The sequence below is a fragment of the Vespa mandarinia genome, chromosome 2 (genome assembly GCF_050613455.1).
Source record: "Vespa mandarinia isolate Hongniang chromosome 2, ASM5061345v1, whole genome shotgun sequence".
NCBI classification, from domain to species: Eukaryota; Metazoa; Arthropoda; class Insecta; order Hymenoptera; family Vespidae; genus Vespa; species Vespa mandarinia.
The window spans coordinates 7,756,699-7,776,120 of NC_140811.1; the positions used below are offsets into that span (position 1 = coordinate 7,756,699).

The 19,422-nt window shown below is 30.9% G+C and overlaps 1 protein-coding gene across 11 annotated transcripts; it reads right to left on the reverse strand.

The window, feature by feature from the left end:
- Positions 1-4: 4 nt before the first annotated feature.
- On the reverse strand, positions 5-19,177 carry LOC118439588 (uncharacterized). 11 transcript variants are annotated; one of them, XM_035861311.2, is made up of 14 exons: positions 19,041-19,177; positions 17,016-17,058; positions 6,627-6,777; positions 6,327-6,540; positions 5,798-5,893; positions 5,220-5,457; positions 4,807-5,105; positions 3,092-4,724; positions 2,701-2,987; positions 2,474-2,582; positions 2,021-2,363; positions 1,649-1,889; positions 696-1,570; positions 5-269 (listed from the first exon to the last, which is right to left on the reverse strand). In XM_035861311.2, exons 1-14 carry the CDS (start codon positions 19,044-19,046, stop codon positions 257-259), a joined length of 4,548 nt encoding a protein of 1,515 aa, XP_035717204.2. In that variant the 5' UTR covers positions 19,047-19,177; the 3' UTR covers positions 5-256. The 11 variants fall into 11 exon arrangements, with proteins under 11 accessions (XP_035717204.2, XP_085511313.1, XP_085511314.1 ...); XM_085655187.1 differs by lacking the exons at positions 17,016-17,058; positions 19,041-19,177 and adding exons at positions 11,987-12,488; positions 14,473-15,232; XM_085655188.1 differs by lacking the exons at positions 17,016-17,058; positions 19,041-19,177 and adding exons at positions 11,987-12,554; positions 14,473-15,232.
- Between the last annotated feature and the right edge of the window lie 245 nt (positions 19,178-19,422).

A 19,422-nucleotide genomic window follows, 5' to 3' on the forward strand; every position in this document is an offset into this window, starting at 1 on the left:
TCACTTTCACTTTTTCTTAATCAATTTACTCTCAAGAATCTCATTAATATCAATAGAAGGGCTAAGTCTGAATAGTATGCACACACATTCTCGGAACCAAACCTTTTCTATCACCTCTTGCACACAATAACCATTTATTATCAATTTCTAATATAACTTTCAATCTTTCACCTTCTGCAAATGATAGATGCCCATTATTCGATGGTACCCTATTTGTAACTGTGCGAACCTCTCTGGAATCGAGATGGACGTAGCGTTATTTTACTAATCTAGAGAAAGAAAAATATACAAAAGTAAGATAAAACTGAAAAAAAAAGCGATAAATAAATGATAGAAAGAAATCGCAAACAAAACATATTATAAGCTGATAATTGAATATTAAGATAAAATTTTCATAAATATATTATATCAATAAACTTTGTGTCTGCTTTTAGCAAAAAATATTACATTTAAATATAATAACATGCTATACTTTTGCCATTACGTGCATCAAATTTAAATAGAAGGAAACGAATATATATATCATAAACTAAACTACTTTTTGTTTGTATAACTTTGTGTTTTATGTACATATAAACTATGTGATTCAATATTAAATCAGTACTCTCTAAATTAAAAGTAGTGTATGAAAAAAGACATTCAAAAATAAAAATTAAATCAAAATATGTATATATATGTAGAATAATTCTACCTACTTTAGCGGTTGTTTCCTCGGAGGATTACGTGTAATTGTATTTGGCCTTGGTAGAGATGTGGAAGCAGCTCGTCTTTGAGGAGATAGGAGATTCTTCTCTTTCGACATAACTCCATAGGATTTATAAGGTAAAGAGCTAGGTCGTGACAAATGAGCCCGCGATGTTCCGACTATGTCTTGATCTACACGACTCGTACGTCGTGTTTCTTGTATACTTTTCCCCCTTGTTTCTATTGGTTTCATTAATACTGTTTTGGTAGTTGATAATGTAACCGGCTTTTTCAAAGAAGGTATTCCAGAGATAGGAGACTTAACAGTTTTTACAGATCCTATTGCTACATTTGGTTGTTTAATAGGTGATGTTAAAAGTCGTGGTATTTTTGATTTTCCCAAATTCGCAGGTGTTCGCATAGGCGATAAGGGTAATGCCGTTCCCGGTTGGTTTTTTCCAGTTTCTTCTTTCCCAATCATCAATTCCCATTTTTCTTGCAGTTTCCTAAATTTAGTTTCTCCAGTAATTGTATCTTCATCGTCCATTTTAGAATCTGGACTTAATGATTTAATAGGAATCATTTGTTTTGTTGCCCCTCTATTCAATGGAGAATGTTCAAGGCTATCAGTATAATCTTCGGAATCTTCGGAAGCTAATTTTTCTAAACCATGCAATACTTTTGTCCCGACAGTGTTGTTAAAACGTTTTTTTACATTTTCAAGATCAGTTTTATGTGCAATGATAGACTTATCGTCATAATCATTATAAACATTAACGCAAGACCGTGGACGTATTTTTCTTGGACTTAATACAGTTCCACAATTATCTGCTTTTTCAAAATGATGATCTTTTTGAAGTAAATCAACATTTCTAAAATTTAGTCCCTGGAATATATATATAAAAAAATTTCTATGTAATTGTTCATCATGAGAGGTAATTGACAATTATTTAATTATACTTACATCTATATTATAATTGTTCATATTACCGAAACTATTATGTAATTGTCGATATTGGTATAAAAGATCAAGCTGAAATGGGCAAAATGCTAGAGGATGTAAAATATCTAATAAATTATCAACAACTTCTCGAACGTCGGTATTTGCTAATGCTCCGGTAAATAAACTATTACTGTTATAATGTCTCCGTAAAATCGATTCTCTTGTACATAAATATGCAAACCAAGCATCCAAAGCTCGCAAACTAAAAAAAGAAAAAATATAATATACATTTTCAATTCAATTTAATGCATAAGAAAGATATAAAAATAATAATATAAATAAGGTACACAACCATAGATTTTTTAATAACATTATGTTAATCTAAAAACTCACTTCAACAGACCAAATACAAATGCATGAAATTTAAGCATTCCCTCAGTAATAATATCTTCGCCATTAATCTTTTGAACTAACTCGTTCAATGTCTTTGTAAGTGGCCCTTGCTGAGCAGAAGCCTCAACAACTTGCCATACACTGTTTGCTATTGGACCAAAAGTAGACTGCAAATGTGATTTTAGACCATCTGACATTATAGCATACAAAGTTGGACAGAGATTACTCAAACAAAGTTGTGCACATTCATTTTTATCATTATAATTTTGTCGACCATTAGTAGGTTCAGCATTCCAATATTTGAGTAGTAAGTCAACAGCTTTGCTTGTGGATGATATCATATCTGTAATAAAATAAAAAAAATTTAATTACTATATATGTAAATGTAAAAATGTATGCATATGGATAAATTAAATATATTAAAATAACAAACAAAAATTAATATTAACATACTTCGTTTTTCTTCTAAATCCACTTTGTTCTCAGAATTGATTTCTTTGTTTAGATCCTGAAAACATCTATCTTTATTGTGCTCATTCGTCGGAGCATTTGCATTATTTGGCTGTAATTAAATACAATACATGAATATATTTAAAAAACAAAAATATATTTGATATATATATATATATATATATATATATATATATATATAAAGAATATATATATAAAGAAAATATTACCTTTTCATCTGAATATCGTTTTTTTTCGTGTAAAGCAAAACTGACAGTCTTTTTTTGTGATTCAGCCATATCAATGTTTTTGACTACATCTTTATTCATTCTAAGTGCTAAAAATTTTCTCACGTACGATCTTAATTTAACTTCGGGATCTTCATTATCTCCTTCGCTACTTTCTGACGATAAACCACTACGTTTTAAAAATTCTTCTAATTGCTTTATATCATCTTCACTATTTTGAGAAGTTTCATAATCTACGTTCGTATTATTAACAACTTCATTCAGTCTCTCTAAAATAAAATTAGTAGCTTCTCAACAAGTTTTAAATACTTTTTATTAAACTATGAATATAAATATGTTAGAAGTAAAAATACACAAAATAAATTTTCTTTACCTGTGTTACATTTTTCTTCTGTTTCGTCAACATCTTTTTCTGAATCGATAATTCTCCCGCGGCATAATAGTTGTAAATCATTATTCATATAATATGGTTCTTGTAACGACATTCTTTTATTTGGTTCAGGACACTGATCTTCCACTTCTTCCACTCCTCCCATTTCAAACATACTGTATCTCTTACTTGTGGGAACTTTATTCTTTCTTAAGATACTTCTTGGTAAAGGAGGTCTTGGTGGCACTTTGCCATTGCAGCAATCAGATTCTCTATCTCCATAAGGTAATGAAATGGACCGTTTAGGTAAATTAGGATAGGTTTGCTTTGCTTGATTAACAGTTCTATGAATTTTCTTATCGTTGCTCACTAAACTTGCTTCAGAACTAATGCTATCATAGCGATACAGGTATAATGGATTAGCTACATTATTAGGAAGTAGCTGCTGATTTGTAGAGGAATCCGTCAAGATCGTAGATGAGCCTCGATATCCAGAAGATGGCTGCGTAGCAGTACTACTAGTTGAGGAAGTATTATTTGGTATAAGTTCACTTATTGGTCTTGTTTTATGTCGCATTGGGGGAGATAAACAAAACAATGGTTTTTTAGTTTGTTCATTGATATTGATATGCTCTGAAACTTCTGGCACATCATGTAATATTTTTTTATATTCAGTAGGTAAAAGGAATGTTAGCGACTCCCAATCCTTAACGTGTGAAAATCCACGTTGTTTAAGCGCATCGATATCGTTACAAGAGAACGGTCTGTTGCATCTATTTGAATGTTTCCATCCTGGCTTACTTTTATCATAATATTGAGGCTTTAATGCTACATTGTCTAATTTCGTATCTTTAATATTAAGAAATGAAAGATCTGGTAACGTATAATTAGGATATACAACATAAACAGGCCTTTTATTAACTATCGTTTCCCGTATAGAAGGGCTATCTCTTTCTGCAGGTACTTTGTAAATTAGTGACGTTTGCACTTCGTTATCTTCTGTTTCGACCATTGCTTGAATTCCTGTTGTTTTAGATATTACAGATTTATTTTCCTGAAAAACCCGTAAATGTTTTGAATGGCATTCCAAGTCATCCTGTGAAATTTCAAAATCTATTTGTTCGATATCACTGTCATGTACGAGTTCTGATTTAGTTATGCTTTCCGACAATTCTTCGACCGAGGCAGATGAAATCATGTCATCTTTATTTTCCTTATTGCTTGTAAAAGTATTTGGAATGTCAGCCAACTTATCTTTTTGACTTTCTACTTCTTTATTATTATAACAATCACTACGAACCCAATTTATAGAAAAATCTTTTTCAGGAAGTGGGCGAGTACATGTATTTATATTTTGTCGCTGTATTTGTGTATTTGTATTAGTTCCACTATCACTAGCACTATTGCTTGTAGGCCAACCACTATCACTGATGGAATCAGATTGATCCAAAGTAAGACTCATTCCTTCAGCGCTCATACTCTTTTGTTTCATAAACAATTTTACTAGGCTTAGATTTTGTAACTTTTTCCCAGAACAAATATTTCCATCGGAATTTTCTTCATTTACAGATCGACTCATTGCAGAGCCTGAATTGTGTGATTGTAATGGGTGGTTATTTGATTCAGCAGAATCAACCTGTAAAAAGATATATAATATAATAACAATAATTTAATCTTGTTTGAATATTAACATAGAGAATTATCTTTGCAATATTTACAGAAAAATTGAGATGAATATTAGTAGGTGATTCTTGAATTCGTGTAAGATCTGGTAAGCTTTGACTCCTTTTATTCATAGATATAGTTGTATTTCCTGTTCCATGTAAAAAATTTGGAATGGTATTGTTATTGCCCGAAGGATGTCGAGTTATAACCTTATTCATGGAAGAATGTTTTAAATTACTCCAAGTAGTATATATTTTAGAATCAGAACACACCATTGACGAATCTAATATAGTTCTTCGTAACCCTTTTTTTTTGTAGTAAGTTTCTGGTACTTCGTATGTTTCTGGTTTTTCTATGTAAAAACAATTTTACAATTTAATATTATTTTAATGTGAATAATTCATAACTTTTTAATACCAATCTTTATATAAGATTTATTTATTTTATTCATTTATTATTGATTTACCTTGATTTTCGAAATCTGGAGAACTATCAGAGTACATTGTAATACTACCTTCAAAAGCAATAGTATAATTATTTTTATTATTTGCTTGACAAGTTAACAGCATATCTTCACAGTCCAATGAATCTACACTGTAACTACCTGCTGGGGGTAGCACAGGTGTTTCTTTCACAGGAGAGAATAATAATGATGATTTGCATATAGACATTGTATCAGTTGTTGAACAAGCAGATTCTTCTCCCTTTAAATAAAAATTAAAAATAATGAAAATATTTATATAGATATACATATAAATCATTCTTAATTATGTGTTTTCTGATAGTTAGTAAGTTATTACTTTCATGCAATAAGTTCATTATCATGATTATACTACTGTTACATAAAATATATATCATTTTTATTGGTTACGATTACTTGCACTTATATTAATCTAACAGTTAACATTATTATAATACAATGCATTACAAGTTAGAATATATTAAATCTGTCCTACATATTTTGTATGGGTTATAAATGATTTCGTAAAAGATTTTTGCAATGAAGTTTGAAAATTAATGGAAATTGCACAGGTATTGTCATACCTGGCTGCTGGTGTGTGGGCTGATTGAAGAACCGATGTCAAGTTTTTCCATGACGGAGCCAGATATACTGGCATAACGTTCCCTTTGATAGTTAAACTGCCATAATAATGGAACACATTTAAAATTTAATGTGTACTAATCTGACTAGTTGAGCGATGTATTGCACATAAAATATATATTTATATTGTAGCTTTTATAAATATTTTGTTGGAAGTTTCTGTATGTTTAATATGTTATATTAAGTAAATAAATAAATAAATATATATTTGAGAAATATGAATTTGGTATTTAAAAGTAACAAATAATAATTATTTAAAACTGTTATCATACAAGACAGTGTTGGATCATTAAAAACACATGTACTACAAATCCTTTGAAATGCATGGTATTAATGATAAAATTAAATATATATCAGATGTAATAATAACATAATAAAACTTAAAAAAGTAAAGTAAGTATGTGCGATGTGTGCATATGTGCTCTACATGTGTTAATAAAATAATAAAATAAATATTAAAAGAATATTAACCTCTGAATGTTGAACTGGATCAGTACACATAACTGGTAAAGCAGTAAGAAGAGTGTGGATGTCTGCACTACGAAAACTTTCCATATCAATTTCTGCTAAATTAGCATCCAAATTACGAGACAGGTCATCATAATAACCCACATCTTCCCGGGAATATGATGCAGAGAGTGAAGACAGAACACTAGGATGGACATGTAATCCTCCATCTTTGTATCTAAAAGTTGGTAAAATTAAAATATCTTTTTAGAAAATGAATCTTAATACCAATGTTTTATTTATTTATAAATATAATCTGTTTACCCATAATCTGTACACCACTGATATTCCACATTGTCTTGTATAAAGTCTGAACCAATAAGATCTTGCTGCATAGAATCTGTTGCAGGATTGGAATTGCAATCCGATCCTGGTGTTTGCGGATCTTCCATGACTGCAGCTCCTTTGCCTGCACCTGAAAAATTTTATAAATATAGAGTTTTATTTTTCTTATGTCTTCAAGATAATTAAATCAATATTAAAATATTAAAACTATTTATTATTAAAATATTTATTAATATACAATATTTAACAGTTTAAGCAGAATATTAGAAAATATTAGAATATTTCATATTTTGTCTATCTGCCTGTTCATATATAATCCATAAAATTTGAATATTTGGATATTATATTTATATTATTTTCATTGATTTTGATGTAAAAGGTCAAATTTATTTATAAATACGAAGACCGTGCGATTATAAATAAAAAAAAAAAACACAATAAAAAAAATTGCAAAAAATTCTCTAGTTTGTTTTCAAAACAAAACATGATTACGAAATAGTTGTAATACGATATTTTCCATGCTATCTTAAATAATACGTGCATGGAGGTACAAAACATTAGGAACTTTTCAGTCATTCCATCGTCATCGCCAAAGAATATTCGAGATAAATAGAGAACTTAATCCTTCGCCTAATTTTGATTTATGATTATTGTGATTAAACGACGAATACCACTTAACAAAAATAATTTCAATTAATAATGTAACCAAATCGAGCGAGTTCAATTGCATAAATTAGAATTAATTCTGTTTGTAAATATATTTTAAGATTTATGCAATAAAAAGTATTACTTTCTTAAAGATCATATTATTTCTGAGAATTGCCACTGAGAGAAAAACTTCCATTGCATATTATTAAACATCCCTCGCATACTTTCGTTTATATATATGTAACAGAATTGTGTTACTCATGGTCGTCACATTGTTGCGTACCGATTGTCAGATCGATCTGTCATTGGTGTAACGAAGATGGTACATCGAATACTAAAATTTTAAGACGTATATTTTCTCGTTTGAAACGCGAAAAAGTTAGTATTCCTAGAAATCGAATTAACAAGATTAAATTGGAACTTACCAGGAAGAAAATGTTAATTTAATGACATGTCGTTAAAAAATCTTGACAAATGTAGAAAGAAAAGAAATATTTTTCTTTCGTAATACACTGTTCGCAATCGGATTACAATGGGTCGATTTTCCTTACATGGTTATCGTTCGATCGATTTCTCGGTCATTTAACGACAAAGATGAACGACATATCTGTTTAAGGCCACGATCGAATTGATCACGTTCCTTTCCTGCTACGATTCGACAATGCCAACGACGAGGCACTGATAAGAACGTCTCTTATTTTTCTCCTCCTTCCCGCCAACACCGCAGCCGTATATCGTTACGATAAAATGGGTATGGCAGTGTCGTGACGTCACCTCGAGCTTTACCAATCATCTTATAGAGTAAATAGCTAAATATTTTGCGCGCCAATTTTAAAATCATTTGAATTCGAATTTTCTTCAAATCTCCTAAGTATATGAGTAATTCTTTACGCACATGAAAAACGTATATGATATTATTTGTCGTTAGTAAATTATACATAATTTCATATATAATATAGGCAATTCCTACTTTATAAAAAATTATCGGCTTAAGATTTTTTTTTAATAGACTGATAAAGACTTGTTTATTATATTGTTTTTATGTGGAAAATGTAAATCTTCGTTTTATGAAAAAATAATTGCCTATGTTATTATTTCATATTTATTGTATATCAATATTTGTTGAAGAGTATTTGTCATGCCTCAGTAAGAACTTAAAGAAGCAAAAATATGCGCCATTCGTAAGCCGGAAATATCAATCCTTATTTGTGACGTCAACTCTCTCGAGTAGTTTACTATCTTTAGCTTTCCTACATATTCCGATCTAATAATTAATAATCAATAATAAAGATGCCAACTTTGATTATTAAATAATAAATAAATAAAAGAATTGATAATTTCTATAAATGAAAATTTTAGTTAGTTATGTTAAATAATTAATGTTTGGAATATTTCATGCATAATGATTAAAGAATTTTATATTGAATCACAATTCAAGTAGAAAGTGTTATTACTAGCATAGAGTGACTTTATTTCTAAAAAACGTTCATATTGTATACACAATAATTTTCTGTTTACGTTTGTCAAATGATTTAATAATGTGCAACAAAATCATTTTTGTCATTTGGAGAAAAATTCGAAGATAAAATCGAAGTTTTGAGAATAGAAATTGATACCTGAAGAAATTGTTATCCATTTCATCGCCGTGGCCGCGGCGAATTGGTTTTGCGTCTAGTATTTACACACGATAAATGCTAACCGAAAACACCCATTTCTTCGACCATATGGTGACGAGTTGCCTGTCACTTACACTACTGTTAGAAATTCATTTTAACTGCGCCTATGGAGCATGATCGCTCATGCGGCGCATGTGCACTGTAGGATTGAATGTAAAGGGTGGGCAAATGGAAGTCGGATATAATCGAATGCATATATGTATGTATGTCTCGGCTTTAAAGACCCGAGTGGTTTCGCTCGATCGAAGCTTTAATTCTTGATCCAATGATGAAGCGTTATACGTATAAATTGTATGTATATACATTTGCTTCTCAATTTTAATGTCGTCATTCTTCTTTTATATTTTTATTTCTTTCTTTCCGTCTTCCTTTCTCTCTTTTTTACTCCTCTCTCTCTCTCTCTCTCTCTCTCTCTCTCTCTCTCTTTTTCTTTCACTTACATATTAGATCACACTCGGAATAATTTATTAATTTATGAAAAATAATAAATTCCTCATCAATTTTTGTTATGTATTTTGTTATGTATACGTGTAAGAATTTTTAAAACAAATTTACTGTCCTGCTGTCGCTTCGATGTCAAACAAACAAATGCTGATTCATTTGTTTTCAACAATATTTAAACGTTATTTATTATTAGTTTATTTTATCGTCATGTCTTTGCGATTTTTCCTTGTTCTTGTTTAAAAAGGAATGAATTGATTGTTTGTGATCGAATACTATTAAAAACAAGTACAAATGTTCATTTATTGATATTCTTACTAATAATCATGTTTAGTATTATTCATATATTTTTGTTATTATTGTTATTTCGTTAATTTAATTTTTTTATTAATTTGTAAATTTATTATTTTTGTTATTTTTAAAAACTTTTTCTTAACTTATTCAATTTCACTATACGTTTATGTAAACTTACACGCTTGTCGTATACATGCATACACATATACATACGTATTTCGTAAGATGTGTATATGTATGATAAACTGCTTTCTCTATGTATGTAATGTATGTAATTTTTTAATAGTAGAAACTATGATCAATAAGAATATCTATGGAGTAGTTTATCAATGATTCTATATTGCATTAAAATGATTAAAAAATTTAGTGAATCTACGAAGTGGTTAGTTAATAAAAAGTTTACGAATAAGATAAAAAAACGAGTCAATGATTAACGAGTATTAATAAAACTCATTGGATTCACAACTTCGTCTTATTCATAGACTCGTTTATTGACTAACCTCATCGTAGATATATTATTATTAACCTTTTCCTTACTAAAGGACTACAGTTAGTCAACGTTGAATGTTCTCTATGTACTAAAAGTGACTATGATCATTTGACAAAATTCTCTTTGAATTAAGAATTATAGGTGAATGTAGAATATTTTGAGATATAATAGTTCTATATTAATGTCATATAATTTAAATAAGAAACCAATAATTTGCATAATATGACAAAGTATCAGATGTTACGCTCTGCAGTAACAGAAGTACACTCACAATTCAATTGTCCCGTACAGCGATAACGTACTAGCGGTCAACTTTGCCATTAATTACAAATTAAATACGTTTTTGAACGATCATATATGGAACGAACCTTGGCCTTTTTTTTGTATTCAGCATGATGTATTGTATTTTGAATATATGATATACACTTTTGGCGAGAGTACGTGCTAAAAATATTAATCTAATCGATTAAACATAGTTCAATTCAATTCTTTCGCGATTCATTCTACAATACAGTAGCGAACTTGTCCTATCGAGAAAAGAAAGAAAAAAAGCAAAAAAATGACAATATAATTATTCGCGTCGACAGTGCCGAGGGCGTGAGATAATTTTAGCACCAAGTAAAATGCCAGAGAAGAAGTCGAGAGCCAAATTTCGCGAATCGTTGCAAAATTTTACATAGTTATGCATCCACGAAACATGATACGAGAATTTCAAAAATTTGCTTTTTTATCGTACTTAATGATTATGTTGTGTATAATTTTTTAGATAAATACGAGATTAGACGAATGATGAATTTATCATTGATTTTTACGATATTAATGAATTTTATAAAAATTGTATTAAATGTTTATTTAATTGATCTCAAACGTAAATTTATCGACGATAATACTTTTTGATTTATTTCTCAATTTCCGTATAATTTAGTTATCTTTTCAAAATACTCAATATTTCAATTAATCTGTGAGTTTTTCTTGTCACGAAGATGACAAAAGACCACGGTTTGAAAATATCATGTGTAAAGAAGAAAAAGAAGCATTTTTTTGACTGTCCTTCGAGAAAAGAAAGGGTGTTTAAAGAAAAAAGATTCTCTCTCGGAGTGCAAGAAGTAAAATAGTAGTAGCCCTCTATTTATAGCAAAAGAACCGTATGCAAGAGAAGCTCGTTATATACACAAAGTCTATCATGGCCACAGAGAAAGAGAGAGAAAGGAAAGAGAGCGAGAGAGAGAAAGAGAGAAAGAGAGAGAGAGAGAAAGAGAGAGAGAAAGAGAAAAGAAAAGGGCGAAAGAGAGAGAAACACATCTGTAGAGGTATTTGAACTGTTGAAAAAAGATCGACTAGAATTTCACCATATGCTGTCTCTGCGTAGTCGAGGGCGTTGCAGATCGTTACTTAAATCATTAGAGATGCGTTCGCATTGAAACGTTTGATCCCTCGCATTCGACATTTCCGAGGATACAAATACAAACTTTTATTTCAGATATACCTTGTTAGAAATCGTGTGATCGTTTAGACATTTCATTGAAAAGATATGTTGATGTAAAGTAAATATAGAATTAGAAACGTTGTCTAAACTTGAAAAGAATCCAAAAAGCAATGCAAAAAGACAAGAAGTATGATTCATTTGATTAAATCAAGCATTATGAAGAGAAGTGTTTCTCTTTTGGCACGAGCAAGAAAGCGGATTCTGTATGGTAACATTTAAAAAAAATTAGAAGAAAAAGATTTTTAAATATACAATCAAAAATACAATTAAAAATACAATTAAAAATATATCTATGTGTTCTTACACTGTTTCTGAAGAAAATACATGCATTTATCGCATGGAACTCGATAATAATTCCAATCCTGTCGTTTACGACAGGACAAGGAGGGTGATTGCTGTTGTTCATGTTGTCGCAATGGTGGTGATGGCGGTGGCTTTTTTCGTGGCCGTTGTCGACGTCGCGATGGTTGAAGTGACGGACTCACGCGACCAGCAGAGAATTCTGCTATCTTCATGATGACGCACAACAGAAGCACTATCATCATTTGTCAATCTTTGCGGTTTCGTCGTTCTAGCACTTTTACAGCATAGCGATACTTTTCTCACTAGCGTGCATCACATCGGGTTACACTCGTCACGTTTCCTTTATGTTCTGTCGCTACGCGACATCAAAGTCCGTGCTAAAACGCAGTTTTTCGAATACTGTTTTGCACTTTTCTTTTTTCTATCTCTCTTTTTCTCGTTCTCCTTTTTTCTTTTATTTTTTACATCATGTTCCACTTCATACACGGAAGTTCGCTCAAAGACTGAAGTAACATTGTAACATTACACTTCACTCTTACTTTATACTTACTTTATACAATTTTCTCTATCTAATGGAATGAAATGAAAAAGGTTCGATGTTAATTCGTTTATTTCCTCTCGGTAAGTTGTTTTATTTCTTGCACACCAAAACGATACTAAAATCTCGCATTCGTCCGATGATACTTATTGCTGATGCGTGAATGCCTGTGGGTTTACTTATCGCGTGGGTTAGACCCTGTTTTGCCTTTACGAGACGACTTTCCGTCGAAGAATATCGGGAAAATTTTGAAATCGGGTTCTGTTACCTTTTCTATCTATATAATTGGGTTGAGGGGAATAAATATATTAATTTTTTTGTGACATCTCTTCTAATGTATATTCTTTATACGTATTTATCGAAACACTTCCGTTTTGTGAATATGATCTATCACGTTTGATCTTTTGTTAATAATAACTTTTTTTATCTTGAAGATAATCTGAACATTCGAATAAATAACAAATAATGAAAAATGTAAATAACTATCAGGTAAGGTGACTCACTGTGACATGGTTCTTCGTCATTATTTAATTTTGATGAGAACATTTCCTTTGAATAGCTTTTACGATAATGTTTTTAATAATACGTTGTTCTTTGTTAGATAGTCGTTAAACGTATGCAACTTGAAACGTGACCTTTATTGTCAATAACGAAATAATTTATAGCACGTCATAGAACTATCTACTTTTGTTGTACAATTAAAACATCTACATAAGAAAACGATTAACAAAAGCAATCTATTATAATAATTACAAAAAACTTGTGATTTTAAATTAAGAATATTGGATTTATCACTGAATTACGGAGAAATCAAAATCTAAATGTTTCTTTATCGATATAAATAAGCTTCGATAACAGTTTCGATAAAAATTTTTAACGCGTAATGGTACAAAAATAATCATGACAGTATTGTGTCGTTTCAAATTTGACCGAATTGAAAATTAATGCAATGATATAAACATCTTCTGTGAATAATATCAATAATTACAGAGTTACTCAATTAAAATATATAAAATGAAAAATTATAAGGACTAGTCTACGTCAAAAAAATATAAACGCGATATTCTCGTATAGTATCCATTTTGGGCGCCGTACTTACTGCCAACAAAGATAGTAATAATAGTTGCGTCAGCCAATACGCAACTGTCAAGCGCTTAAATTACAAGTGGCGAAGCAATTGTTTCGAGTTAATCGAACGTTCGAGTATAATAAAGAGGGTTCGTCGGAGCGTAGATCGTACTAAATTTGGACGTTACTTTTTGTCAAACTGATCATTCGAGAATCGAAGATACTGAATCATCCGTCTAATCACTAATCCGTATAATAGAAGTTTAATTGAGTTTAAGTACTTAGTGAATTTTAATTCTTTCTCATTGAAATCCTGATTATTATCTGTTAATTTAATTATATTTTATGGTACATGAAATATAAAGGACACAAAGAAAAATGTGTTTTATACCTTATAATTAGGATATTTCTATGTACAAATTGAAAGTATTTGATCCATTATGCGACTGAAAATATTTTTATCTAATGAAATACTCCTGTTAATAATTATTACAATGGGAAAAAATTCATTTTCTCAGTTTTGAAATAAGCTATTTTTAACTCAGATCCAATAGTTATAATGTCGTACGTTAAAAAGTTCAAGAATTAATTCAAAATTCATTTGTCATTTTCTATATCGACTTCAATAGTTTTCTTTTCTTTGTTTTTCTTTTTTTTTTTTTTAATGAACATTTTACACGTACAGTTGAAAAGGTATGAAAGAAACGTTTCGATGAATTTTTCGTATCATAAATGAGTCATATATCACGCTTCGATTTCAATTATTCTGGAAAACAGAAGAGAGAGCATTGAAATGTTCAGTTATCGTCGTAAGATCGTTTCCTCGAAGACGATGGACCGAAATTTCAACGCCCTCGGTTAACTATAATGGAAACACTGACGGAACTAGAAGGAGAAACATCTGGCGAACTTCAAAATTCCAGTTAACTCCCTTAACTCGTTAAGTATCAGAAACTGTTTCCAGGAGACGTTTATCAGAGTTAAATCGATTCATGCGTTAAACGCACTACGATGCTCAACGATCTCCAGGCGAGGAAATACCGAACGTTTGTATTAAATGATGTCCATTAGACAAAATTCTCGTATCCGTTTAGTACGTGGGTGCAACCGGCGTATCCGTCACAGTGCAATAAGTCGTCTTTGGTCTACGCACTAAACGTGCACTAAAAACGCGCACATATAGAAACTTAACTCACAGTATATATTTTATACATACGTATATATTTACATACGTATCTATATGGAAAACACACACATAGGAGATAGATATGAAATCACATATAAAGAAATAAAAATGTCAAAAACTTTTTTTAACAATTCTTTCATCCGCTTAATCACATTAAAAAAGAGAGAAAGATAGAAAGACGAATACTTTAACACTGATTCAAAAATGTCAAAAGCATTCAAAGTTTATCGTAATCCGCTTTGAGGCTATACACGCTTCTCCCAAAGGGTTTCTTATCTGTTGTTACTTAACGGAGAAGAGTATTCTACTACCCTTTCCTCTCTCTTTCTCTTTCCTCCTTTCTTCCTTCCTTCCTTTCTTTCTTTCTATCTTTCCTTCTTTCTCTAGGCACGAGTTTCGTGTTTATTTCGGTGGAAATCGTTTTCTGGACCACGGTCTGAGTCAGACTGCCCTAGCGGCGTGCGTCCTGCGCGGGAGAGCTCTTGCACACGGCACGACACGACGCGGAGTTTAATCTCTATTAATAAATACTCGGTGTGTCTGGTCCCTCCGGTCGGAATAGAGAGCACAGAACAAGAGTAAGAGAGAGATAGAGATAGATAGATAGATAGATAGATAGATAGATAGAGAGATAGAGAGAGAGAGAGAGAGAGAGAGAGAGAGAGAGAGAGAGAGAGAGAAAGAGAGAGAGAGAAAGAGAGAGAGAGAGAAAGAGAGAGAGAAAAAGAGAGAGAGAGAGAGAGAGAGAGAGAGAGAAAGCTAATCTGTACACCGAAATGTAGGAGTACTTTCAAGGATCTCTAATTTTTGAATCCACCACACCACCTGTTTTATCAATCTATACGATGCTATAGAGAACCGTTATATTACAGTATAGTATTGTCGAGGATAGGAAGTAAGACTCGACAATAAAAGGGTGCCTTGAGAGGACAGTGTGGGATCTAAGAAAAAGGTATTCTTTGAAAAAGGGTTGAACACGCTAAAGGAAAATCATAATGCAAGCTTTCTATCGTTTTTTAATATGTCCTTAGTCATGCGGGAAACGATGACGTAGCTCTTATGGGGATCGAAAGTCGACGTCACTCGAGATACGTTTCTTTTCTTTTAATTTCTTTTTGCTCGACTTTCCGCTCACGTCGTAACGATCGATCTTTCGATATATATTGTTTTTATCTTTCTTTTCTATTTCATTTCTGTTGCTCTACGAAGTTCTCCTGTGTACCTTGTTCGATGTATTTCCTAAGGGATTTGTAGGAGGTATTTATGTATTTCATTTGTTTCCAATCACTATATACTGTGTATATATATACATACCTACATATATACGTGATAAATCATCGAGATGACTAAGTTTTTTTTATCGAACAAGCTGAAAGATATTTTTATAAGGCATCGACTTTTTGAGTCCCACATCAATTAATATCTGACTTTATGTTAACGTCGTTAATTATGTAGAATGATATTGCATGGGCTACAATCGCCTTGGGTATATAAATGCTAGTGTGGATTCGCGATTTGTTATATAAGTGTACAACGACCTTAACACTTATTGATTTTCACCATACAAGTTCCTTGCTACAGTAGCCGAGGACAAAACTAGTTCGTTAACTAGAAACGATAACAAATTTTTCTACATTTATGAAGTTTCATTTCTGCCAATATTTTCTCAAAATTGAAAAACTTTGCAAACTGTTTAACTTTACAAACTGACATAAAAAAGTCAATTTTATTATATGTAACAAATAAATACGTATGTCTGTAGTTGATAAATCTTTGAATTTATTCGAGATGAATATTTATTGAGAAAAGTTAATGGTTTGTGAACACATGTTTTGATATATAAAAAACAATAACAAAATATTTCTAACATCAATGATTGTGTCATTTATCAATTTGATGTACAAAGCTTGAAAAATAGGAAAATAATGTTTCCAATTATAAAAGTAATCGTACTGGCCGTTGTTATAACCCTTTTTAGAAGAAGGATACCGTTGATAAGTAAAGATATATTTGTAAGTATCGATTTCCAATACGTTTCCACCTATATATATAAAGGAGAATCATTGTCTCGAATTGGAATAATAAAATCTTCGTGTTTATTACTTTTTTTTTTTATAGCTGAGGCATAAATGATAATTCGTTTTTCGATAAGGATCTTTCTATCTCGTCTTTCCGATCGAATCATTTTGTCTTTTAATGATCGATCTGAAATAATATGTACAAATGATTTTTACTTACTGATACGTTCTCCGTTGCTACGGACAATATCCGTTGCCAGGGCCTATAAAAGATAAAATAAAATTGAATTAATTATTGAAAATATTTAGATATGTATATATATCGATTAATCGTCGTGTGAAAATTTTTTTATATTTTTTTCTATTAAAATCGTTTTATGTGGCGCCAATAATTCTGATTTGTTGATTTCTTTCATAGTTTCCGACTCGCGAATCGTTGCTTTATTTTCAGCCGTTTATATACTCGAACAGAAGGGGTTAGTATTTTTGGACGAATCATAGTGCATTTCCTCTCCGTGACTCAAGAGTCACGATCCGTTTTGTTAGGAGACTAGAGTTAAAGAAGGGTCCATGTTTTTATTAGAATCTCGAATAAGCTAAGTAAAATGTTTAATAATGATGACGATCAGAAAGAGTATTAAAAAAAGAATATTAAGAATCTTATCTATTAAAAAAAATTAGAAATAAATATCTTTTATACAGATCTATATTATATATTTCTTGTATTTGTTGGAATATTACGAGTAGAAGTAACTATTAGGGGGACCAGAAAGTAATGTCGTTTCTGCGCATGTCGATATTTGATTGTGATTAAAAATAAAAACTTGTTAAAAATTTATTCGTTTGAATTTAATTTAAGAAAGCGACATTACTTTCCAGTCCACTTAATATTTATTTGCTACATTTTTCGAGTATTTTGGAACATATTAACAGCGAACTTCTACATTATTCTTATTTCTAAAGATTGCATACTAAAGATTGAACGGCGCCCAATATTCGCATAAGAAGTTTATGGAGTATATAGTCGCAAATCTTTATGAATTTCATAGCTGCAAGTATTTTACGATGTTACTCGCACGGCTAGTTCTGAAATAATAAATCGTTTAAAAATCCGTGTATTTACTTCGAGTTTTTCTGCTATCTCTCTAGGCGTTGTATTATAATTGGCTTTAACAAGGACAAAACAGACACAGAATAAAACAGAATGATACTTAAGTCACCTCTACGACCAACAGAAGTAACAAAATTGCATAACTTTAAGTGTACTAAGAAAATGAGGCCACGAGATTCTAATAAGCGTAACTATACACTGGTGAATGATAAAACATGCACATCTCTTTTCTTACGTGTCATTAAATATTCTAAAATTCTATCAAATTCAAGCTAAGATGCAAATTTGTATTTCGTTATTGTTTTATTCAATCGTAAAATAAAATTGTAATAAGATAAAAGTTATCCGATTATCTTTGGATATGCACATGTTCGATCAATTCTTTAAATAACAAATTTCTTATTTGAAAATATTCTCATAAAATAGAAGTCTTTTGTGAAAATGAATAAACTATTATATATAAAGCCATTATTTATAAATGCAAAAGAAAATTCTATGGATTTGTAAGAGTATCTGATATTTTAATCGATAAACGCATATTGCGCGTTATGAATCTAATAACTTCTAATGTTTCTTGCAAAAGTATACGATCATTAACTTTTCGATGGGTTTATGTAAAAAAAAAGGGAACAACCCTTCGTTTTATGGTAGGAGATTATTCTCAAAGATACTGGCTGAAAATACATTAAAAGGCGCGCACGTCGGTGATGAGATTAAAGGTAACCTTCTCATCGATTTTCAGTCTTCAAGGGTCAATGACGTATTACGTGCATAGAACTAATACAAACGAATTTTACAAAAGATTTTTTCAAAAAAATTATACCAAGTAGTAAAAAAATGAATTGAAAATTGAACGAGACAAGGATGAATCTTTATTATAATGATAGTATAATATTACTATGATTGTTTGTTCACTTTGTAAGTCAATAAGAATGAATTATGTTATATTAATATTCTGCTAAAAAGAAAGACTATTCCTCATTATCTTCATATGTCTAATATGCAAGAACATAGAAACGCCCACGCGATGTGCCAGTAAGTAGAACCAGTCGATATCAGAGAAGGTAAAACAGGAGAGAGAGAGAGAGAGAGAGAGAGAGAGAGAGAGAGAGAGAGAAAAATCTTGGTACTTACGTTCATGTTATAGATACAGCTGACAGTCGATTCACGAAACACTCACTTACACAAATTTGACGACATCTCAATAACATTTCACAAACTTTTTCACTGACTTATGATCAAACGATATTATTGACTTATACACATGACACTCGCAGAAATTGTCACAGGGAAATGCTTCCAAGAACGTGTATTCTATCTGAGTAACTCTGGAGCGGAGAGCCCCTCCCTGACTGCAACTACCCCCTGTTTAATATCGAATGCGCATGCTTCGATTTCGGGCTGATGTTTCGGGCTCACAAAAGAGGGTTTGATCACGCTCCCTTACGATCGTCCTCAAAATTACATTTGTCTTAAGTCTTAGTAAAAATTAAATTCAAAAAACTATTATAAGATT